General features: G+C 37.4%; 1 protein-coding gene across 3 annotated transcripts; it reads right to left on the bottom strand.

The window, feature by feature from the left end:
• Positions 1-1686: 1686 nt before the first annotated feature.
• Positions 1687-24904, bottom strand: LOC121519329 (DNA-directed RNA polymerase II subunit RPB1-like). Of its 3 annotated transcripts, none has more exons than XM_041802220.1 (5): positions 24809-24904; positions 23948-24065; positions 16421-16475; positions 10925-11001; positions 1687-8775 (listed from the first exon to the last, which is right to left on the bottom strand). In XM_041802220.1, the coding sequence occupies exons 2-5, from the start codon at positions 24057-24059 to the stop codon at positions 7799-7801; spliced, it is 1221 nt and encodes a 406-aa protein (XP_041658154.1). In that variant the 5' UTR covers positions 24060-24065; positions 24809-24904; the 3' UTR covers positions 1687-7798. The 3 variants fall into 3 exon arrangements, with proteins under 3 accessions (XP_041658154.1, XP_041658153.1, XP_041658155.1); XM_041802219.1 differs by having other exon boundaries at positions 23948-24111; positions 24809-24887; XM_041802221.1 differs by lacking the exon at positions 24809-24904 and having other exon boundaries at positions 10925-10998; positions 23948-24149.

Below are 24904 nucleotides of genomic sequence, written 5' to 3'. Positions count from 1 at the left end.
TCAATTAAAAAAGGGGATGAAAGTCAAAATAGAGTTGGCAGAATTGAAGGATGTAAAATGTAGCAGTCAATGTTTCTAGGAGAAGTGAATGACAATGAAATAGTTTCTATTGTAGGGAAGCTTGAAAATAAGACATCAATTGATAGTGATGGGATCGACATGATTATTGTTAAAAAGACAATTGACTGCATAATTAAACCTTTATGTTACATTTTTAATCTTTCTTTTTATACAGGTGTTTTTCCAGACAGAATGAAAAGGCAAAGGATATATCACAGTTTAAAACAGGAAACAAACATATAAACTAGATTATTTCATAGAAAAGAATAAACTATTAAGTGAGAGTCAGTTTGGCTTCAGAAGCAACAGATCAACTTCTTTAGCATTAATGAAAATTACCAAAGAAATTACTGCAGCAATAGAAAAAAGAAATATACTATTGGTGTATTTATTGATTTAAAAAAAGCATTTGACACCATTGATCATAATATTTTAATTTCAAAATTATATACATATGGGTTAAGGGGTGTCGCTTTGAACTGGTTACGTAGTTATTTAGATAAAAGACAACAATATATTAAATTTTCTGGTTTTAATTCTGAGTGACTCAATATAGAATGTGGAGTTCCACAAGGTTCAGTATTGGGACCTAAACTTTTTAATTTGTACATAAATGATTTATGTGAAGTCTCAAAGTCACTGCAGTCAGTGTTGTTTGCAGATGACACCAACTTTTTTGTTCCGGAGATGATTTGCAAATGTTGGTAATAAGAGTAGAAAAGGAAATGGTGAAAGTGAAAAAATGGTTTGATGAAAACAAGTTGTCTTTAAATCCAAATAAAACAAAGTTTATGGTTTTTACAAACAAAAGAAAAGAGGAAAATATCTCACTGACCATAGATGGTGTTAACGTTGAAAGAGTGTCTGAATTTCATTTTTTGGGTGTGATTGTTGATGATAAACTGACATGGAAAGCTCACATCGCTCACGTAAAAACAAAGGTGTCTAAGAATATTTTTATTCTAAACAAAGCAAAGTTTCTGTTGAATTGTAACGTCATGAGAATGCTGTATTGCTTTCTTATTCTGCCATATCTTTGTTATTGTGTGGAAATTTGGGGAAATACATATATAAGCAATATAAATCCATTATTTTTATTACAGAAAAGTGCAGTAAGAATTATTCACAAAGCAGGTTACAGAGAGCACACCAACAGTCTGTTCATTAAGGCAAGATTGTTAAAACTCAAAGATTTGATTGAGCTGAAGACACAGAGCTAAAAGTAGAGCATTACCAGAAAATTTACAAAAGTTTTTAGTTTTTAGTTCAGAAGATGAGTACCATAGAAGGAAATTTAATTTCAAGCATCAACTTGCACGGACAGCTTTAAAACAGATGTGTATTTCTGTGGTTGGAGTTAAAATGTGGAATTCCTTATAGAGTGATATGAAGAGCTGCCTGAATATATTTGAGTTCAAGAAAATATTCAAAGAGAGACTCATAAGACATTACGAACATGGTGAATAGGGTGTTTTGTTTTCCTATTTTACTGCTGAGGGCAGGTGTTGTTAGAGTCTTGAAAATGTTACTGTATCTTTTTTGAATGTTGCTATAATAATATTCTCTCAGTTATTGTAAACTTGGCAGACCAACTGTTGAACATTTGTGTTTTGAGTATGGGGCAGGCAAAATAAGAATTTTTTCTTCTCCCTGCTCCTTTCTAGCCATGGAGTGGAATGAGGTTGGATGTCTCTTTGTGAGGGAATGTGAATTTTGCCATGACTAGAACAAATAAATGAAATGAAACACCTCTGTTTGTGGTCTGTATTACCCTGTAGTGAGTACAATTGCTTTAGAGTTGTTTTTATTTTGTTCATTGTGGAGTACATAATCATCATTTAGAGTTAGATAGACTGGGACCAAATGTTTTATTTTTTAGAGTTAACTTTTACACAATTTGAGTAAAAATTTACTCAGGTAAATTTACTGTGAAGAGATGTTGCTTGTCAACAAGCAAGATGGGTAGCTGCTTGGGGCGCCAGGCCAAAGGAGCTCTGATGATGGACAAATCTGGAATCACAAGAGTGGCTGGAATGTCCAAAGTTTGAAACAACAGTAGGAAACCTCCCTAAGGGGGCCCCATCAATCAACACCCACCCTGGTTGCACTGCTGAATGTCACATTTATTTATTCTCTAAAAAATAGTTTGTCAATACCTACTTAAAGCTGTAGTAAACTATTTATTTTAGTGTCCTATGGAATAGAGTTGATTCTACACGGTTCTCATTGAATGTTACATACCCAAACTTTAAAGGGCATTGATGTGTGCTGGCTTTTAAGGGGTTACATTTAAAATATTCTTTGAAAGTGATATGCCAGCTCTGTTCATCTTGTTATTTTTCCTATGCAAAAATCTGACAAATGAAATGAAATTCTTAGCATCTTATAGGCGTTTAAAGACTAGCAAGTTTGCAACCAAGATTTTGTGAGGGGTCTGTCTGCAGACCCCAAATCTCAGACTCTTGCGGACCACAACTGTAGACAGCACCTCTGTCAGAACAGAACTGATGTAATATGCCAGTACAATGTTATAGAATTTTAAAAAATTTTTTAGTTCAACTTTACCTTTAACAAAGTCTGGCAGTAGCCTGCATTCATTTAATTAACCACATTGCAAACATTACAGACTAAGCAATATTTAATGAAGTGAACAAAAAAAATGTTAGCGGTTTAATCCAGGATTATGTATCCCGTTTAAGCAAAGGTTATGCAAATGGTAGCTTGCTTAAGTTTTTAAGCTTTAGTTGAAGCTAACATAGCTATGCTAGCTACGTAGTTAATGTAAACTATGTAGCTACATCAACTGTAGCAACTTGCACCTTAGAAAAGTAGCTAAAGCTAATTCAGCTATCAAACTTAGCATGAATTTAGCACAAGCCAATGTAACTAGCACAAGCTAATGTAGCTTTTTTAGCTTCATCTAAAGCTAATTAAGCTACTCTAACTCCGTAGTTAACATTACTACATAAGCCAATGTAGTTGAGCTAGCTTTAGCGGGTGGAGCTTTAGAAAATGTAGCTTAAGCTAATGTAACTAAATTAGCTATATAGATAACATGGAGACATAGCTATGTGAGTTTTATCAACAAAGCTTTGTCTTCAGCAATGTTAGCTGCACAAGCTAAGCTACCTATTTAGCTTTGTGGCTTAAGAGCTTTGATAGCTATAGATTTTGCCATGTAGCTCCGTTACTTATATAGCGTACGTAGCTAACAAAGCTTTGTTGTCTTCATTGGCTTCACTAACTTTAGATTTAGCAACTTATCCATGTACCTATGTTTACATAGCTATGTAGCTTTGTTAGCTGTAGCCTTAACAACAGTCTCTGTGTTAGAATGTTTTCATTGAAGACATGCTTTTTTTGTCCTGTAAGCACACAGTCTACTCTGTTTCATCAAATGCTGTGTAATCAGGTTTCGCAGTTTTTTGCACTAACTTCTGGTACTCTAACCCTAACTTTAACCCCATACCTAACTGGAAGTTTAATCAGGTTTTATTTTGAAATTTTTTGCGTGTTTTTCCATTCTGACAGAGCCAGTGCCTCACAGTAGTGGTCTGCCAAGGGGGCGTCTGAGAACTGCGGCCTGCTGCCAGACTGTTTTAAAAATTTTTGGTGAGTTTTTTTTTAACTGCTTTGTTAGACTGTCCATATTTAACATACATTTAATAATGTAACTGAAGAGATTGGGATTGTTGCTGGTTTGTCTCAAGAGAGATTACTACAGAAAGTATAGATAATGACGTCTTTAATCCAAAAGACCATAACTGAGGTCAGCCCACAATACAAAATCTCACTAGGAAACACAAAGTAGCTCATGACCAGCAAATTAGTCAGCCATAGATGTACATATGTGTTAGCTTTGATAACTCAGAGTTTGCCAACGCCTCTTGGCTCTCATGATCCACCATCGATCAAACTTGGTGTTAGGAAAATGTCAAACTTGTGGCATCCAGCTGTCAAGATTGTGGTTGTGATGTGTGAACCAGGCGTACATTTTCACTTTTGGCCCTTGCATGCCATTTATTTATGGGGACAACACAGACTGGCAAACACATCTAACAGGGTAAATGTACAGAAAAATGGTCAATAAATGATAAGGATAGAATCACCTTAGGTCTCTCACAGCCATTCTTATAGCTCTAAACTCCAATATTGCTAAAACATAGAAACAAAATCATTTGTCTGTTGGTTAACAAGGTAAACGTTTGAGATTAATGGTAAATCTAGTAATTTAGCTAGCAAAGTACAGCAGAATGGTGAGCCTGAATTACTGAAAACTCATATCATATACATCACATAAATGTTTATTATTGATTCACATAGATAAACAGCACTAACAACCACAAAATCAACTTACCACAGAGAAAGCATAGTGCTGTGGTAATAGCACTGCTCAAGTCTGCAGTGGTGCCAGCAGAGGGCGCTCATGTTGCACAAATTGCTAGTCTCAGTGGAAACTCATAAGAACACATTATAAGCAATACTGCCACAATAAAAGTAGTAAATAAATACAAAATATGGCAAATGATGGCAGGACATACATCAAGGCACTCCTTTGTGACATTAATGTGGCTATGCCTATCATTTATATTTTCTCTGGTAGTACTGTCAAAAAGAATGAGAAAGGTGGTACAATCTAGATCCCAGAACGCACTTTCCAGTGTTTGCAAATGATGCTACTTTAAACTGTATTTTAAAAGACATCTACAAGTAAACATACAGCTAACAATCAGGTCTAAGACCTCATTTCTGGACTCCAATTCTGTTCAAATTTCTCAGTTTGCTACAATCCAACTGTAAGCATCCACAGGTCTGCGCTAAAGTGCATTTGTACATCTCTTAAAGTAGAAAGTTGTTCACAGAGGATATATGGTCTGCTGAAAGCAGACTGGTTTCCAGGCTGTTTCATTTCCAAGTTACAGTGGGAGGATATCTACCACAGACCTTCTCTCAGGAGGAAGCTAGTATGTTTGTGGAAGTTGTACAAAACAAATCAGAAATCTAAATGAGGAGACGACAGGGACCTCCAAATAAAAGTTAAGAGTCTTCAGTTACAAAGCACACCACAGGAGGCTGTGAGTGTTGTTAAAGGAGAAAACTTCACAAACTCTCTGGGGCATTCATTATGCAAAATCAAGACAACTCTATGCTAATGCAATCTATATGCTAACTCAAAACACATCCCTGTGAAATTGACTCAGATGATCAGTTGGTAAGCCGACATTTCTTTATGCACAAAGTGCAGTGATGGATTTATCTCACAGGATATATCAGTTTAGATAAAAACTAGACAAAATATACAACACAGGACACGTACGTTCCCCATTATATTTATATCTTGCTGTACTCATCCATCTAACTCTAGGCAAACAGAAAAATAAAGATCAGCTTCTCTGACAGTTTTATTAAAATTCAGTTCCCTGCTGTGCTGATTGTTGGTGGGATCTTAAAAAAGCAAAAAAGACATTTGTCAAATATGCAGATTAAAAATCAGAAAACACTAGAAAAAATATTTTATTTAAAAAAGAAACCCACCAATATTTCATCATATTTTTTATTATGAACAGCAGATAAAGACTGTAGATTTAGATGGACAAAGCACCAGCTGCCAGGGAGTGAAGTTGTCCCTGCTGACTGTCTGCAGTATTAATAAGAGAAATCCACCCTGATACCCTGACCCTTTCTGGGTGAAAACATTCCATCAAAATAGATGGAGGTAAACGGGGAAAGATGGGATCTCTTTTGATTTAAAGCTTGAAATATGAAAATCAGACTGTTTAATGGTTATTAACAGCCAAAATCCATCACCAGAGAGTTAAACATAAAAATAATGTGGCCTTGGATTCTTCACGCCAAAACAGCCCATTTTGCAAACAGAGATGCCATCACATATCCTATGTGTATATATCAACCATATTAAATGAGTTAGATCTTAACTTGTGATTGTGTAGGCCTATACAACGAAATATGCAGAAGTGGAGCAAAGAAACAAAATGACAAAGGGATGAAAAGCGCAGGGAAACTGAGCTGTTAAGAAAATTCCCCGAGCCAAATGGATATATCAAAGCTGCTTTACTCTATTTAAGCTGGGTGTACACTGTGTGATTTTCCTGCGATTCAGCCACGAGTTTAGAATCGCAGGACTCACTCTGAAGTTGGGCCGACTTTCAGTTGGATCTGGCGTCGTTTGTCGTGCTATGTACGATGGCCGACCACGGCCCAACTACGACCATACAGCCTGCTCCCGACTGGTCGGGAGGATTTCTGGCATGTTTGATATTTTGGTCGTATGACTCCAGACACTTCACAGTGAGAGCAGAAATGTGAGCAGATTAAACAACATTGGGGTTTGTTTTCCTTTGTAAATTGTCAGACAACGTCCTAAAGTACCATGACAACGGCTGGAATTACTTTCTGACGCACCCCCGTGATGATAAAGGAAATAAATGAGCAGGAAATACTCCTACCCGCGGACCTGCTGCTGACACAGAGGTGTTTTTGTTTGTGTGTTGGATAGAGAGAGATAGCGGGAGAGAGCAAAAGCGGGAGAGATAGAGGGGGAGAAAGAGAATATGATTGGAAACACTTCACCCTCAGACCCTGAGACTTTTTAAAAAGGAAACTCTGTGGGTTTCTGTCACAGTCCGTCTCAACTTCAGTTGCACAGTGTGAGCGCACAACTCGTGCACAATGGTCGTGCGCCGTAAACTATTCAGTCGTACAGTATGAGATGACATTCTGCCGTGACCTTCGTATGGTCAGCTTGAAATCGCACAGTGTATACCTGGCTTTAGACATTAAAACCCTCCAGTGGCAGTAAGCAAAGAAATGCCAGGTACCACTGAGCCACTGCTGGGGCAGCAATGACTGGCATGCTGCCTACGTGAGGTGGCTGCTGGACCAAAATACCACTGATTTAGCCCCTACATATTTTTAACAGTAAAGTGTCAAGTCAGGCCATGTTGTGAATTTTAACTTTAATACTGGCTAAGTTAGTAACATTGCCGCTGAAAGATGTAGCTCTTTTAGAGGAGACCGGTGCTGCTACATGTGCAGCCGGCAATAATGAATCCAGGCAGGGGCAAACTCTCCCTGCACCACCCTGGCAAAACCTGCTAGCCTACACCAGCATGGACCTGGGACACTGGGGGAATGAATGAGGATGCACTGGACCACATAGGTTGGATAAGGACTGATCCAGTGCCGAAATCCTGACACTCAGCTATTTAACACTGATGTCCTTGGAAGATGACATTGTTAGAAAGACTTCATTGCTCTAATTAGGGACTTTGCTTCCTTAAAACTGCAAGCATTTTAAAGTTAAGAATGTGCTCAAGCAGTGTATTTTTTATTCTTATGTTTACACTGTTATGTGCTGTATCAGTTTTGTTTCAGTCTGTAAACAATGTTGCAAAAGTTAAAGATAACATCAATAAAGGTGAAAGGTTATACGGGTATAAATTCAAGCCTTCCTGCCCAACTCTCTGTAAGCTTCCTCTCCTTTGTCCAGACATCTGTTTGTTAAGTACAGTTTGTTTTGCTGTATCTCCAAAGCTTTGCACAGAAATACTGATATATTCTTCTGGTGTTTTGTCTTTTAAATAGTTTGCTGAAGAGAAACTTGCATGATACAAAAGGAAATCTGTGTAAAAGCAGTCATTCTGATTTCTCTGCTCAGCAACATCCAGAGAAGAAAGTCAAAATAGTCTTTCAAATTCTCCATCTGTTCACTCCTGTCTTATCCGACATCATCATAGTCCTCTCCTGAATCCTGGTATTCATCCTCAACTCCGATGTCATCGTAGTCGTCTGTGGAGGCGGTGTCTGCAGCGGCATCTTGATCTTCAGACGATGGAGGAGGAGGAAATGATACAGCCTCATCCTCTAGATCCAGATAATCAGGAGGCTCATCCTGGATCTGCTCATAGTCTGGCATGCTCTCTTCATAGTCTGGCATGTTCTGCTCATAATTAGGCATGCTTTGTTCATACTCAGGTGTGTTTTGTTCATAGTCTGGTGTGCTCTGCTCATAGTCTGGCGTGGTCTCTTCATAGTCTGGCATAATCTGCTCATAATTAGACATGCTTTCTTCAAACTCAGGTGTGTTTTGTTCATAGTCTGGTGTGCTCTGCTCGTAGTCTGGCATGCTCTCTTCATAGTCTGGCATGTTCTGCTCATAGTGTGGGGTGCTCTGCACATAGTTTGGCACGCTCTGCTCATAGGCTGGCTTGTTTTGTTCATATTCCGGGATGCTTTGCTCGTAGTCTGGCGTGCTCTCTTCGTAGTCTGGCATGTTCTGCTCAGAGTGTGGGGCGCTTTGCACATAGTTTGGCATGCTCTGCACATAGGCTGGTTTGTTTTGTTCATATTCCGGGATGCTTTGCTCGTAGTCTGGCGTGCTCTCTTCGTAGTCTGGCATGTTCTGCTCATAGTGTGGGGTGCTCTGCACATAGTTTGGCACGCTCTGCTCATAGGCTGGCTTGTTTTGTTCATATTCCGGGATGCTTTGCTCGTAGTCTGGCGTGCTCTCTTCGTAGTCTGGCATGTTCTGCTCATAGTGTGGCGTGCTCTGCACATAGTTTGGCATGTTCTGCACATGGTCTTGGGAGTTTTGTTTATTGACTGGCTGTACATAGTCTGGCATACTCTGCACATAGTCCAGCATGCTCTGTTCATACTCTGGTGCCTCTGCCAGATTTTCATAACTTCTGGACTCTGTAAAAAACAAGAAATATTGGTCATGGGGCGTCTTGGATGCATCATTAATTATGTCATACTACAAGATCATTTGTCATTCCTAACATGCAAAATCAGGCCCGATGAGCTATGACGTTGCAGTCGAGCCAAAATCTGGCTGACTTTGTGTAGTCACTCTGACTGAGCTCATGTGTGGGGCTGGGACAAAGATCCAATAGGACTAACATCCCTGCAGCCCTCCACTGATCTGAGCTCTATGGAAGAGAGCTAGATGGAAGCCTCTTCTCAGTGCAAAACACATGAAAGCCCACCTAGAGTTTGCAAAGAAGTCAATGTGAAAGCCAAGTGGGCTTCCATGTGTTTTGCACTGAGAAGAGGCTTCCATCTAGGCAGGAGCTCATTTAATGTAGGCAGGATTTCTGGAGCTCAGTCAGAGTGACCACTGGGTTCTTGGTCACCTCTCTTGCTAAGGCCCTAATTTTCCACAGGTGGACTCCAATAAAGGTATAGAAACATCTCAGCAAAGATCAAGAGAAATGGGAGGAACCTGAGCTAAATTTCAAGTGTTTTTGCAAAGGGTCTGAATACTTATGTTGATGGGATATTTCAGATTTTTCTATCCAATAAATTTGCAAAAATGTCTTAAGTTCTGTTTTAACTTCATCATGATGAGCTTTTTATCTACTGTGGCATCAGGCTACTACAAAAGTGAAAAAGTGAAGGGGGCTGAATACTTTCTGAACTTTATGTTTGTTGCCATGTTTGTGAGCTTTAGAAGTATACAACATCTGGGTGGTGATGCTTTTTGGTCTGCTTGCTCTCATTGGCTTATGTAGGTATTAGCCAAGGTAGCTGATCTGGAATCGTTAATATCTCACATGTTTAATATGTACAACCGGTCAATGACTGGACAAATAATCTTTAAGACAAGGCTCAAATGCCTCCTGCAATGATCCCAAAATTGGGCCTAAAATCCTTTAGTGTGTAGCACGCCTTTAAAAAGAAGACTGATTCTTCCCTCGCATACGCAGCAGCCATTATAAGCTAAGCCTTGCACGGAGTCTCAAAATTTGAGAAAAACTGCAATCAGAAATCTAGTCCACTTACAAATGTATTCAGTAAACTCAACAGCAAACAAGGGGTAAAAATAAAAAATGTTGTGGTTCATGTGCCAGATTCTTTCCTTGGTATGGTAGCTCTCTGGAGTGCTGGTTGTATCACTGCTAAAAGGCACTGACAGCCAGGGAAGCCAAACATATTAGAAAAAGTTTATTTTTGCTGTCTTTCCCTCTCACTAAGCTACCAAAGAGAAACTTATATCCTTAGTTTGTTAGTTTACAGATAAATTAAGGCAATGCTGAGCTCAAATTAAGCTGGACCCCCCTGGTGTTTTTAAAAAGGCCAAAAATAATGTTAGTGCCAAATGTTGTCTCAAAATTCTCTTTAAATCCAATATGATTTCAACACTTGCAGCAGCTGTATTTTGTGGAATATTCAGGTCAAACAGAAAAAGCTTCTAGTAGGGATTAAGCAACAGGTAGGCTAATTTGCTACAGGTAATAAGGATATACAGCTTATAAAATAGTCTAAGGTTGCAGGAAAATCAGACATTTCCCCCCTCAGTTTTTCTAACTGCTGGAGTTGCCTTGGTTACATGGACTCTTCACGGTGCCAATAAAAGTCTAAAAACTTTGGTCTGATTTATAAAAATACTGGCACATCTCTTACTTGGCCTGATCATGATCCACACATCTCACTCAGCACAGATTTGTGATGCATGGATACATTTTAGCACAGTAACCACAGTTTGGATTAAAATATGTGGTTCTTGACTGGATCAGCGTCAAAAATGGTTTTCTGCAGAAACGGCAGCTGAGGCTGATTTTTCACTGCCCTTCATGTCATCTAATTTTGCTATCATTAGTGGTCACGTTTTTATTTTTCTACAAACTCATGTGAGCCACAAATATAATCCTCTTTTTCAGCCTTTTGGATGTTGGCTTTCAGTCAAATGTGAGATAGATTTAGGTTTTTGTGTGCAGTTGTTTTATGATGATAACTGTCAATAACATGAGAGGAAGATGTGAGGTCTAGAGCAGGAAGACAGGATTTTGATGGGTGGTATTGCATCATATAATCCGTTCAACAATCCAGCTAATAGCCTTGCCTGCAGTGAGGAACTGTGTCCGTGGAGGTAAAGGTGGGTTGGTGGCTTTCAGCGGCCTCTCCTGGTATTTATTGCTGCTGTGAGGACAAAAAGAGAAATGAAAGTTTCAAAGTGAGGTTCAGCAGAAAACCTACCATATGCAACAATTTGGGCAACAATTGGATAATCTTTCTTGTTTGGAAAAATTGAATACTAGTGAAATATTAAATGCATGTCTGTTTAGTATAAAACACCATCAAGCAGCTAGTTAGCTTAGTCTGGCACAAAGACAAGAAACAGAGAGGAAAGCAGACCAGGCTTTGACCGTCAGTAACAAAACTCACTTTTCTGAAGTCCTGAAGTCACCCAACTTCACTCTTTGTCTTTATTTAGGAACAAAACCAATAATCTGCTACTTTTAGGGGCTTATTTATGCAAACCAGTCTTGTCTTTTTTACTAAGGGCCTCAGAAAAACTTTAAGGATGACAGGGCCACTTGGATATACCTCGTCTCTGGTGTATTAAAGTACATAAGTAAAACCAATCCAATCTAGGTTAAGCTATCCTTAGTAGTCAAGTATGCTTAAAGAAAAAAAACACATTACAACTTTCCATTAATGGCTAACAAGGTCAATAACTGTTGAGGATATTTTTAAGATGACCAGTCAGGGTTCGAGGGCCCCTGTTTGGCTCTTGCTACCTATACCTGTCCCAGGTGAGGTTGAGAATGCTGACAGCTCATATCCATATGAGCGACTGTGGCTCAGTAGGCAGAGTCGGTGGTATCTTAAAATAAAGGTATGAGCCCCAGCTCTGGCAGTCAGATGGTGATGTGTCCTTCGGCAAGACACTTTATCCTAATATACCTTCGGTCGGTGATGAAGCGATTATTGGACTGTTGGTGCTTAAGGATGATTAGAACCTATGCTTTATAAATAAGACCTGGAGACAGAGTAGGTAGCGGCACAAATAACTATTTGCTCCTGTAATCCTTTTGTTTTATTCATCAGGGCATTATGAATCAATATATCCAAATTATTGTGGTTGTCAGTATGTTAATCATTTAAACAGAAGTCTAAATTTTGTCATAAAAACAGCAAGAGCAGCAAATTCTTGTCAAAAGTTGAAACCAAGAAATACACGTAGTCAACCACAAGCTTAATTTGGGACATACTTAATTTATTTAGAATTTGATGTGGGCCAATAACAATTAACTGTAGACCACAACTGGCCCATAGGCCGTAGTTTGGACACCCCATGCTCTTACCTTTTTTTTTTTGAACAGTAACTTCCTAGAGTCACAACCTGCTAATCTGCTAAGTGCGCTAATCTATTGGCATGCTGAGTGTTTAAGCTAATCGTTCACATTATTAAACCAAGACAGGAGTCTTATTTTGTTGACTTTTCTTATACTAAAGTTCAAAGTCAATAAAAGGACTTGGCATTGAGCACTTACAGCCTATTTGCCCTGGCTAAGACTTAAAGCATCATTAAGTCTCTGAGAGCATACTAACACAAAGCTAGCAAGCTAACTAAAGCTTATGGAAGTTTTAGTGGTTTATAAACGTATTTCTAAGTCTGTTTTATTGATGCACAGAGCAGGTTAGGGTCCCTTTACTGAGGGAAAACTCACCTGTGACTTTTTCCTGGCTAATTAATTAGCATTATATACAATAAGAATGAATACAACACACATTACAGTAGCCATAGGGTTCCCTGTGTGTGGGCTGCTGCCCCCTGGTGGACCATGACAGTAGGACAAGTGAGCGAAGACATTCATGAGATGTCTCAAAATAATTGAACTGAAATACAACAGAATGTAGACTGTAAATCCAAGACTTTTATTCTTTTGTGTTTACAACTATTGTATTATTTTGAAGCTTTATAAACAGCTTTCATGTTTTCAGATGGATTATTTTTGCACTGCTATGAGCCCACAGAAACCCCTCTTTCATGTAACATTTCACTCTTTCTCAAGAACAATTCTTTTTGTAATACTCATTCTTAGTCTGAAGAATTAATCAAAGTTGTTTTATTACACAAAGGTTTCGAATAAGCTGCAGCACTATTGATTTAGAGGATTTAGCTTCTTTATTCACCAGATCATACCAACACCTCTCAGTCATGGCATGGAGCAGCACACAGCATTTCAATTCAGCTGTTTCACACCAGATCTTTTTGTTTTTGGATACCTTCTTTTTAAAATCTGTCTCTTTTACACTGGCAAAAAGCACCCTTAAAGTACATGCTGTTGAACTGGCATTAGCTTAATAAAAACACTGCCCTACAGGTTGGATTTGTAGCTCTGATTTGTGAGTTAACTTGTATATTTTTTTAAAAGGTTTTATTGAATTTGCCATGGATAAACGTACATGTGTTTGTGCATTTAGGGAGGTTTAGACTACAAGATATTTCATATTATATGCCTACTGGATGCTTGAATTTCCCTCAGGGTTGACAGAAGATCTGTCTGTCTGGCCTGAATCCATGTCTGTCATCAGGCATATCCATCATGCAAAGCTTCAGTCTGAAATGTTTGTGCCCAGTCTGATAATTGATAGCCCAATTAGTGTAATTTGATGAGAAGAAGGCAGTAGCTTTGAGCGGGCCAGTGGAGCATCTAGCTCAGATGTGAGGAGGATGACATGTTGTGCAGGACAACATTTGTTTAGTAGAGGAAGAGCAAAGATACTGAAGGCTTTGTTTGAAAAGTTTGATTCACCAACTGGCTCCACTGATAGTGTGAGGGTTCTCACTCACACTGCTCACAGAGGCAGGTGAGGGAATCAACTCAGTGCAGAGTCAGGTGTGTTTGGCTGATTGGCCTTGATTGTGACCAGGTGTGGGAAGCTTACTTGTACTCTTCAGCTCCTCTGCTCTGTGCTGACTCATTATCTCACCATCAGAGGTAGTGAGAGCATCCCTCTGAATTTCCTTTGTTTCCATGAATGTCAGTGAACCAAATCACTTTTTGAGCCTTCTTGTGTTTTCCCTGATTCAAATATTACAAGGTTGGTGCTGGATTTCTTTGTCCAGTCTTTTAGTTTTCTCATAACACCATTTGGGTGGCTTTTGTACATTAATTTCTCTAAGACTGTTTCTCAGATACCCAAGAAGTTTAGCTTCTTATCAGCTGCTAGGCAGGCGTGGTTTAGTTCCTCATTTTTTCTCAGTGTGATTCAAAACGGGCGCTTTTGGTGTGGGATTCTCCCACTTTGTGTCAGTTTGTTTCCCTCTTCCAATAATCGTTTGCGATTCTAGTGGTTATCCCTTTGGGGGTAACTTTAAGAAACCAGGGTCTGCGTTTGTGTCCCACCTTTACCCACCCTGACAGATGGCAAATAATGATAGAAGCAACCTGTTGAGGTCACATTACACAATGTTCCACATTATTATGCAAATGGGATTTTAGTGTCATAAACATTCAGTTTTTGTTTTCAGTTAAACTCATGGATGGTATTGTGTCTCAGGGCTCTTTGGATCACTGAAATCAATCCCAGACACCTGTGATAATTATTTTGCCAGGTGAGCCCAATTAAAGGAAAACTACTTAAGAAGGACGTTCCACATAATTAAGCAGACCACAGGTTTCAACAATAAAGGGAAAGAAAAAGGAACTCTCTGCTGCTGAAAAGCCTCAAATAGTGCAATACCTTGGACAAGGTACAAAAACATTAGATATTTCATAAAAAACATAAGCATGATCATCATACTGTGAAGAAATTTGTGGCTTATTCAGAGCACAGACAAGTTTGTACAGATAAAGGCATAATGAGGAAGGTTTCTGCCAGACAATTTCAACAGATTAAGACAGCAACTGCTAAAATGCCATTACAAAGCAGCAAACAGGTATTTGAAACTTCGAGTGCATCTGGATTCCCACCAACCTCAAGGTGTAGGATCCTCCAGAGCCTTGCAATCGTGCATAAACCTACTATTCGGCCCCCCCTAACCAATGCTCACAAGCAGAAACGGTTGCAGTGGACCCATAAATACATGAAGACTCATTTTTAAACAGTCTTTTTACTGATGAGTGCCATGCAACCCTGAATGGTCCAGATGGAGATTAGTGGATGGTTGGTGGATGGCCACCATGTCACAACAAGGATGCAATGTCAGCACGGAGGGGACGGAGTCATGGAGAGAGCTGGTCAGCCCCTTTAGGGTCCTTGAAGGTGTGAAAATGACCTTGGCAAAGTATATAGAGTTTCTGACTGACCACTTTCTTCCATGGTACAAAAAGAAGAACTGTGCCTTCCACAGCAAAATTATCTTCATGCATGACAATGCACCACCTCATGCTGCAAAAAATACCACTGTGTCATTGGCTGCTATGGGCATAAAAGGAGAGAAGCTCATGGTGTGGCCCCATCTACCCCTGACCTCAACCCTGTTGAGAACCTTAGGAGCATCCTCAAGCTAAAGATCTATGAGGTTTGGAGGCAGTTCACATCAAAACAGCAGCTCTGGGAGGATATTCTGACATCCTGCAAAGAAATTCAAGCAGAAACTCTCCAAAAACTCACAAGTTTAATGGATGCAAGAATTGTGAAGGTGATATCAAAGAAGGGCTCCTTCTCCATGTAACTTGGCCTGTTAAGATGTTTTTGATTGAAATAGCTTTTGATTTCAGTAAATATGACCTAATGCTGCAAATTCAACAAATGACCATTTTCAGTTTTTTACAACCTATAAAATGTTTTGAAACTGTGTTGTGCTTAATAATGTGGAACAGGGCATTTAGAGTATTTCATTTTTGAAAACAAAAAAAAAAGTTATCATTGGGAGGTTTGTTCAATTAAATTGGAATTATGCTCTAACAGCTGATGACTTCAAAATCATTCTGTCAATTGCATTGAATATTTAGGAAAACCAGAGAAAGACATCATCTGAATAATAACTTGGAGCGTTGTGTTTACTGGGGCTGTGCATGTCCACTCTGCAGGGACTCCTGCCAGGAATTATGGGGCCCCAGGAAAAGACGTCACATAAGGCCCCACAACCACAGCCAAAATCAACACACACAGCTGCATTTTGAAACTAACAGTGTTTAACAGTATAGAAGATATTAAAAGCCTTGAATATTGCCAATGTTGTTGCACAAATTAAACAAAGCATAGAAGTTTGTCTGCAAGATTTGATGATTAAAAATGATAAATATTCTCAACACTGAGTTTCTAGTATTCTTATTTTTGCTACAAAGGTACCTAATGGTTTTCCATTCGTTTGATTTCAACCAGAATTGTGCCAAAGATTTTAATTCTGCTACTTTGACAAGCATTTATCATCTTTCTATGGAAAACAATGTATCATCATTCAGCTACAAAATTTAGAGCTATGAGTTTTGGTCCATATAAGCTGTAGCCAAGCTGTAGCTTCTTATTTAATAAACATAGCAGAGTTTGGTTCCAATCTTCTCGTCACACTCAGGAATAAATCAAACACGAAATATATCCCCATAAATGAGAACCCTCCAGATGTGAGAAACATCCACTGTAGAATATATTCATACATTACCTGACATTGAAGGGAGATCCTCTGTGAAGCTGTGAGATTGGGATTTTTTGTTTGGCTGTGGGAAAACAAATAAAGATGTTAAATTTAAGCTATAGGGAAAAGAAATCTCATTGTGGTTGAGTTCATTAACGGCTCAGCAGGAGTATGATGCAGGATTATGTTGCTACAAACGAGGATGAAAATAAATACAGCGGATTAATTTAACACCACATCATAATAAGGCTCTAAGTAGGACAAAATCACAGGGAGGAAATCACATATGCACATAAGCTGCTCATATTTGTGCCTTGATTTAAAACATATAGTACTCCTGTTTGAATCTGTACAATCTGTGTGAATTATTTCCACATTTTGATTATGATCAGTGATATATTCTGCTCTCTCTGTTACGTAGCTCTGTGTGGATAAATCATCACTGAGCCCGTCTGTGTGTGCAGCAGCAGCAGCCCAGTTTACCCACAGGGATCATTAAAGTTTCATCTAAGCTAATCAAATCCAGTGGGGACCTCTAATAATAGCAAATCATACAATTATAATTAAGAGTTGCAGTGAAAGAATCAGAGTGAAAGTCCCACAGCAGCGATGACAGTCTGTTATCCTTTGGCCTCTTTTTCTGTTCCTTTTTTTTTTTTTGTATGTGTGCAAACACTTCACAGTCTATTGGTTTTCTGGTTAAAGAAAAAAAGGGTAATGGAAATGAAACCAGTGGTCGCTGCTCACTTCATTTTTCTGAAAATTATTAATGAAATTTCTCTAATTTCTGATAAACTGATGCCCCAGGAGCACAAGATGCCAAATCCCAGTGCAGACATGCAGCTAAATTCAGCATTTGTCATCATCATCTCTCACTTTGATTGTGTAAATATCATGTTTAATGTGTGTTTATGAGTTTCCACGGCATGGGGCTGGTATTTTGGTGTAACATAAGCACCCTCTGCTGGGGCCCCTGCAGACTTGAGTGTCTCATTGTCAGTTTGCACCATGATGCCCCCGTGGTGAGTTGATTCATAGTAAATTGTTTTTGAGAATCTCTGCAATCAACATCAAACACTTCTTTGATATTAGTGATTTGATATCGCTGGTTTAGGGGCAAAACCTCTTATCTCCAAAATCCCCGCTTTTCAGGGGAGGGGGAAAAACGCTGCATTTTACAGACAATTTAACACTGAATGGTCAAAGTCAGCACTTTTTCGATATTTTGTCGGTTTAAATTCTGTAAAACCACTGACAGATGTAAAAAGTGACCATGGCCATCCATAAGGGTGGAAAAGGGGGAGGGTTTCCTGGGGCCCAGCCAAACTGGGGGACCCATAGAGGTAAAGAAAATCATGGTCCATCATAAAGTTCATCTGTGGTAACCATAATTAATATTTAACCTGAATAATAACCACTCTTAACAAAGAAACAAAAATCAATTTTATTTATTTATTTTTTAGTAAATATAGTCTTTTAAAAATGTAATTTCCTGTCTTAAAACAGATTTACCTTTTTCTGTAGTGTTTAAAATGGAATAGGCACATTGACTAAAGCGTGTGGAAAGTAATATCAGACTTCATACCTAAGACATGATGTAGACAAACATTAGGATGCCAGAGAATTAAGTAGAAGGAACTACAATAACTTTAAGGAGAAAATAAATAATTTCAAAAAGAGAAAAAAGTGTTAAGTGACAACAAGGGGTTAAAATTTGCTAAAACTGGCAGAAAACATGGTAAAAACATGGTAAAAAGTGGCAAAATTGGATGAAAATGGCAAAAATAAGTTAAAAGTGGCATAAAAGGGTAAAAAATGGGTAAAAGATTGTGAAAAGCGGTTAAAAAGTGGCAAAAAAGTGGTAGGAATGGTTTACACAGGCAGTAAGTAAAACTGGCAAAATACAGGCAAAACCTGAGGCTCAAATTCAAAAGGAGGTTAAAAATGGATAAAATTAGTTAAAAGTGGCAAAAAATGGCTAATAGATGCAAAATTGAAAAAAGAAAAATGCAGCAAAAATGGGTTTGAAGGAGTAAAAAGTGGAAAAAGTTGCAACTTAAGATTGAGAAAGGCATTAAAGGGTCAAAAGTGAGTGAAAAGATTTCAAAAAGTGGTTAAAAAGTGCCAAAAATGGGTCAGAATGGATCAAAAGGAGCAAAAGTGAAAAAAAATATTGTGATCAGTGGCAACAATGGGTTACAGAGGCAAAAATAGAGAAAACTTGGCAAAATACTGGCAAAAATGGGAGACTTAAATTGTGACAAGGGGTTAATAATAGATAAAATTGGTTAAAAGTGGCAAAAAAGTGGCTAAAAGATGCAAAAATTGAAAAAAAAAGTGGCAAAAATGGGTTCCAAGGAGCAAAAATAGGATGAAAGTGGCAAAAAAAGATTAAGAAAAGCATTAAAGGGTCAGAAATGAGTGAAAAGATTTTAAAAAGTGGTTAAAAAGTGGCAAAAATGAGGTCGGAATGAATTAAAAGGGCAAAAGTGACAAAAATATTGTGATAAGTGGCAACAATGGTTATAGAGGCCAAAATGGGAGAATTCAATTGTGAAAAGGAATTAAAAAGTAGTTAGAAAAGGTAAATGTTGCAAAAAAAAATTGGCTAAAAGCTGCAAAAAATGAAAAAAGTGGCAAAAAGGGTTCAAAGAAGTAAAAAAGGGGTATTAGTGGCATTAACACTGAGTTTCTCTATTTACAGATTCTACCTGGAGATGTACACAGGCGTCATTATTTTCAGTGTGATAAGCCTTTTGTTATTGTCTAAGCTGTATCAACCTCTTACGTATCAGGTATCCTATATATATAGGTTAAAATATATCATTTGTAATTCATATACAATACATTATATATATGTATGAATACATTTGGGGGAAATATGGCTGTATTCACTGAATAGAAAGTACAGTAACAAGTTCCCCTTTCATTTTGAATTCACAAAGTCTAAAAAATGTCTAAAAAATGTGTGGCTTCTCACCAAGTGCTGTTGGTTTTTCCTTGGAACGAGTCTAACTAAATGACATGGTTTCGTGAAAAAAAGGGCTTTGAATTTCTCACTAAAGGTCAATATCATCAACCTGTATAAAAAGGCCTTTAAAATCTTCATGGCATACAACATTTAGTGTTTTACAGCCATGACTCAACTTTGACTCAAGGGTGGACTGTGAACTCATTTTCTTGGGAAATATTTCAAGAGTTTTTTGGTCAAATAAGGCACAGAACTAATGGACAAGAGTAATTTGATCATATTCAAAGGGCAAATGTTATTATTGAGTATTCAGTTGGCCTTCATAAAATTTACCAATTCAGTGATCCAAAGTTTATTTAAAACATGCACCTACACCATATGAGAAAAGATTTCTTTCAGTCAAAACACTACAGCCTTTCTTCATGACCCCTACTGTACTTTAACTGTCTGGTTATTGTACCTCACCGAAGCACCTAACCACTAGGTAGTAGTTCCAGTTTATAATAATTTGTATCTGGTAAAATTATGCTATTGCTGGCTGTTGAGGTTTGACAAAATGCAGCAGTCATGATGCAACACATGCTGCTTCATTCTTGGTACTACCACAATAACCATTAGCTGTATCTGTGTAGATAACATTTCTGGGAAACCACAAAAACTCTGTTATTTGTTGGTGTTGCAGCAGAATCGACTCCATTTATCACTCAGCCCTCAGATTCATCTCTGGTCAAGGCTACTCCACTCATCATTGCACTCTATATGAAAAGGTGGGCTGGGCACCCCTGTCTGAAACACCAGTATTATCTCACCAAACACATATCTTCTCACCCACATAGTGTCAGATATGATGACACAGTTTTACCATATGATTTATTTAAATCTTTCAGTGTTTCCTGTGAGAAGACTCATCACATTAAAAGCATGACATTTTAAAAAAACAAGGAAGATTTAAAAAAAAACTTTTTAAGATATTTAATTTAACGTCTGGGCTACTTATTTAATGTTGAGTAGTAAAGTTATCATTATTCTGTCTTAACTCTGTAAACCACATTGAGTTGCTCTGTGTATTAATGGTGCTCTATGAACAACATTGCCTTGCCTACTAAAAAAATATTGTTAGATGTTTAAATAAAAATGTTTGTCTTTCCCAATTTTTTAAAACTTATTTCTTGTCACTTTTATCTAGTTTTCATCACATTCTGCTACTTTAAAAACCCATTTCACACCTTTTTTTTTTTTACATCTTTCTCCATTCTTCACCCATTTCAATTCTGTTTTTAAGAAAAGGGATCTACACTTCCAAGGAGGCTGTTTTTCTTATAGTTACTCATACCCCCATTTCACCTTTAGTCTGTTCAACATGATTCTGGTTCTGCCTTGCTGTTGCTGTAACTTTTCTAAATGTTGAAGTGATGTTCTCGTGGTGGATTGATGTTGGGTCTTTGTAAATAATACAACAGAGTACTACCTAGACCAGCCCTCTTTGTAAAGTGTCTTGAGAAAACTTTGGTTATACAAATAAAGATGGAATGACTGGTTGATATTCGTCGGTGCTTTTACTGTTGAGCAAAGGCAGACGATCGCCTGGGTTCTTTTGCTCTAAGGGACCTCAAGGTAGCCATGAAGAACGGGTGGAAAGAAACTAAGTATATTTACTCATGTTACTGTAAATGAGAAGAGTTTTTTGTGTATTTTTATGAGTAGTTTTAAAAATCAGTGATTTTACTTTTATTGAAGTATATTTTGGTGAAAGAATTGTACTTCATTACATTTTAAATAGCATCAGTTATAGAGCAAAAAAAAACTCACGACTACAAAAACAACTAATTGACAAATAGATCATGTGAAACTCGCCCTTTTTTGCCTTTTGGGTACCACATAGTGTTTGGAATCAAATAGCAAAAGAAAGCTTCACCTATATATGTAAAAAATGTGTGCATTAAATTAAACAGTCTGTTAGGAGATTGATTTCTCCTGTTGATTTTTACAGGGAGGAAAATGTATTTTAGTTTACAATGCCCCTTGACGGAAAAACACTCAGTATGCATGTAATGAATTGTGTTAAGTTAAAAAAAAAACAAAAAAAACATTTTTTGAGTGGATTGAATACATTTTCAGTTTTCAGTAAACAGTACTCAATTACGCTAAGTTTTTTTGTTTTTTTTATACTCCAAATTATTTGACCATCATCTCTTTATCTGCAGACTTTTCCTACACTGTAAAGCCGAATGAGGTAAACATACTCAAAGTATTTGTTGAAACTGATTATGCCAAAGTTTTTAAGTGGTGGAAATAAATTTTTGAGCAGATTCAAGTTAAAATATATAATTTACACTGCAATCCTCTATGAGTTAATGGAACTCAAACCATTAGAGGTAACTGATCACATACAAATTTGACGTAACTGGAAAAAAAGCATGTTACTGGTAAATTTTATTTATTTCAACTCAATATTACTTTTGCATTTATGTCAGGTTAACTCAACATCTTGGAAACTTTCCTCCACTTAAAAATTCTGTTTACACCCAACATGTTTAGGTATTTATTTAGAAAGCTACATGTTCTTCATTGACTTCAATTTTCCCTTACTTCTATCACATACTTTAATCTTGAACGTTGTTTCTCACTGCCAACTTAAGTGACTACATGTAACGGCAACCGAAATGTGCATTCTGAATGGAGGAAGTCCTCCTCCATTGTTTTCAATATATCAGCCACTGCATATTTTGGTTATGCCTCACAGGGACTTGTCTAACCTAGTCAGTAACTTCACTCCTGGTGCAAAAGTGTCTAATAACCAAAAGGATTCTGGGAAAACTCTGCAGATTAAGAAATGGTTGTCAAACTATTTAAGTGACTGAGCACTGGTCACTTAAAACTAAAAAACACATCTTATCAATTCAGGAAAATAGAGCAGAAAACAACAGTTTTGTATTTTAGAAGGCCCGTCCCATTTTTTTTAACAACTTAAAATATGTCTCGTTAAGGATGGTTCCCACAGTCAGGACTTCTCTAACTGAGATGGTAATTTCAGATTAATGGATGATTGTCAGATAATTTGAGTACAATGACAAAAAAATTGCAAATGATTAGGTACTGTTTACTTAAAACCAGAAATGTGTTTCATCAACTTGCACCATGAGTAAAGTTACCCACTCAGTTAGACAAGTCCTGCCTGGAAGGTTAACTTTGCAGGGGCAGGGGTAGCTATGATCTCAATGCTGCACGCGACGGAGAACCTGGTTGAAAGTGCACCTTTCAGTCATTTATACTGATAAATACTGGCTAACTTACTGGAATAAAGATGAAAATGGAAATGTTTGAAAGAAATAAGGGAATATGTCAATGGACAGGAAACATGTAGCAATACAGAACTTCCTATCCTATAACAAAGTTGAGTTAACCTACCATAAATGGACAAGTAAAATTAAGTGGATATAAGTTAAAATGGCTACTACAATACTGTTTTTCAGCAAGCATTACTTTAACAATTTTAGATTATCAGTTACCTCCACTATTTTGACTTCTATTAACTTAATGAGGTTACAGGGCACTAATTCTATTTCTATTTAAGTAAATTTTAGTCAGACTAACTTTACTAGAGTACATTATTTTTGTTCCCTTTCCACCTCTGCCATTGTACTTAGAACATGAGATGTGTGTCTGAAAATAATTTATATGTATAATATGTGTATTTACAGTTTAAATAAGCAGCCAACAGTGAATTAAATAGCATCAAAGTAGATTCTGATAATGCAGAAGTCCCTGTGTAGGACTCCTAAAAGCTGATTTAAGGCAGTTTATTGCATTTTTTACTAATCTATATTTTGTTTACACTCTTTACATGTTCTAGCTGTTCCTGCAATGACGTCAATAATGGTTTATAACATATATCATAATTTGACCGTTATTGTATTTTTATAGCTTCAATCTTTTATTGTGACAGTAGGTATTTTACTGTATTATTGGTATATTGTTTTGTCATTGATATGTCACAGTGACAGCTTTTTTAAATGTACTCTCTTCATGCAATTTTGTGAACTCGCACCAGGAAATGGGCAATACATTTTTACAAACCGTTTACTGCAGGGAAGCCAGTGCAATATTACAGGGTAGGTGCAATACGATACCTGCAAGTTTCTCTTATTCTGGGTCAATGTGGACCATTTATTTATCTGTCTGTCTATTACCTGTTTGTTTTTATGATGAATGTATTGATTGTGAGCAGCACTGCACTTATGTCCTTGACAAATTTCCCCTCGGGGACAATAAAGTTGATCCTTATCCTTATCCTTATCCTTAATTTTTGTTTGTTTTTTAGCACACCTTCAGAAATATTTTCATTTTATTGCTTTTTACTTTTTCTGTCCTTGCACTTGTTGCTCTTCTGAATTCCTCCTTTGGTTTTCATCTTAACTTATTATTAGCCCAGCTGACACATCAATCATTAATCTTCCTGTTATGTAAAGGAAATCAGAAGTATTTCAGTTCTGATCAAACCAAAAGAAGATGTGTGAACTTTTCAAGCAAACGATTTCAGGCTCCTCTAACACCTTATAAATGTGTGCAGAGATTCAGCCTACCTCTCTTGGATATGCACTTGTTGATGAAGATGAAGATGATGCTGATGACCACACTCACAAAAATCATCCCAAAGATCAACCACATCCACAGGTATTTACGTACAGCATCCATGGCACCCTGCTCGACGCCACAGGAGATTAGAGAGAAGAAGATGGCATTAAAGCTGTCAGAAAGAGCAGATATACTGTAAGAGCTGCTGCTTTTCAGTATACAGCAGTGCGAATTGGAAAAAAAGACCATTCACCACTTCCCCTTTTTTTTGTTGTGTTGACTGAGTCGATAGTTATTTTGGTACATGGGTTAGCAGTATGAGAATCAACTACCTCCAGGGACTTTTTTCTTGTAAGGAAGTCCAACTCCTTCATAGTCAAAAATCTTAAAGGTGTGATATTTGTCACTGTTTATTTGCACATGTACTTCACAAAAACATAACAGATTAAAGAGGCTTACAACGGAATTATTCATAAACCTATGAGGCATTAATGTCTTCATATCTTTGTGGACAGTGATGCAAATGCTCTTCTTTCTGTTTATCTTTGTACCCCATATCCTGTCTGTTCAACAGCTTCCTGACAGCCTTCAATTATAAGAACAAGCAAGTCTGACAATAGACTTTTGTGCTCATCTAAGTCCATCATAACTTTCTTCATTATTGAGTAACAATAATATTTGAAGTGGTGCCCAAATTTCACTTTTTTAAACATATTTAATAACCATTAATTGGCCTTGGATGTCAAATTGTCCATCTTTTGAAAGTGAAATCATATTTTGATAATGCGGTCAGATATTCAAGATGTATTTTAGTAAAATCTTATAATAGATCATTTTCTAAAACAAAATTACTCAAAAATATGCCTTACCTTTCTTGCTGAATGCTTCAGAGCTGGATTAAAGTGATGTGTCAATCTCAGCAAAAGGAAATGGGGGGTGCAACATGACAGCAGTCATCATGTTTC

The sequence above is a fragment of the Cheilinus undulatus genome, linkage group 12 (genome assembly GCF_018320785.1).
Source record: "Cheilinus undulatus linkage group 12, ASM1832078v1, whole genome shotgun sequence".
In the NCBI taxonomy this organism is placed as follows: Eukaryota; Metazoa; Chordata; class Actinopteri; order Labriformes; family Labridae; genus Cheilinus; species Cheilinus undulatus.
Note: the sequence above shows the minus strand (reverse complement) of the source record. Positions and strands in the feature narration are given on the sequence as shown.

Bases quoted from the DNA above. Each gene is read 5' to 3' on its own strand.
- LOC121519329 (XM_041802220.1), bottom strand. From the start codon at position 24,059: ATGGATGCTGTACGTAAATACCTGTGGATGTGGTTGATCTTTGGGATG. The intron at 16,476-23,947 runs GTAGGCTGAATC...GTTTTCCCACAG, and splicing joins CAAGTGCATATCCAAGAGAG to CCAAACAAAAAATCCCAATC. The intron at 11,002-16,420 runs GTAATGTATGAA...TTGTCCTCACAG, and splicing joins GGATCTCCCTTCAATGTCAG to CAGCAATAAATACCAGGAGA.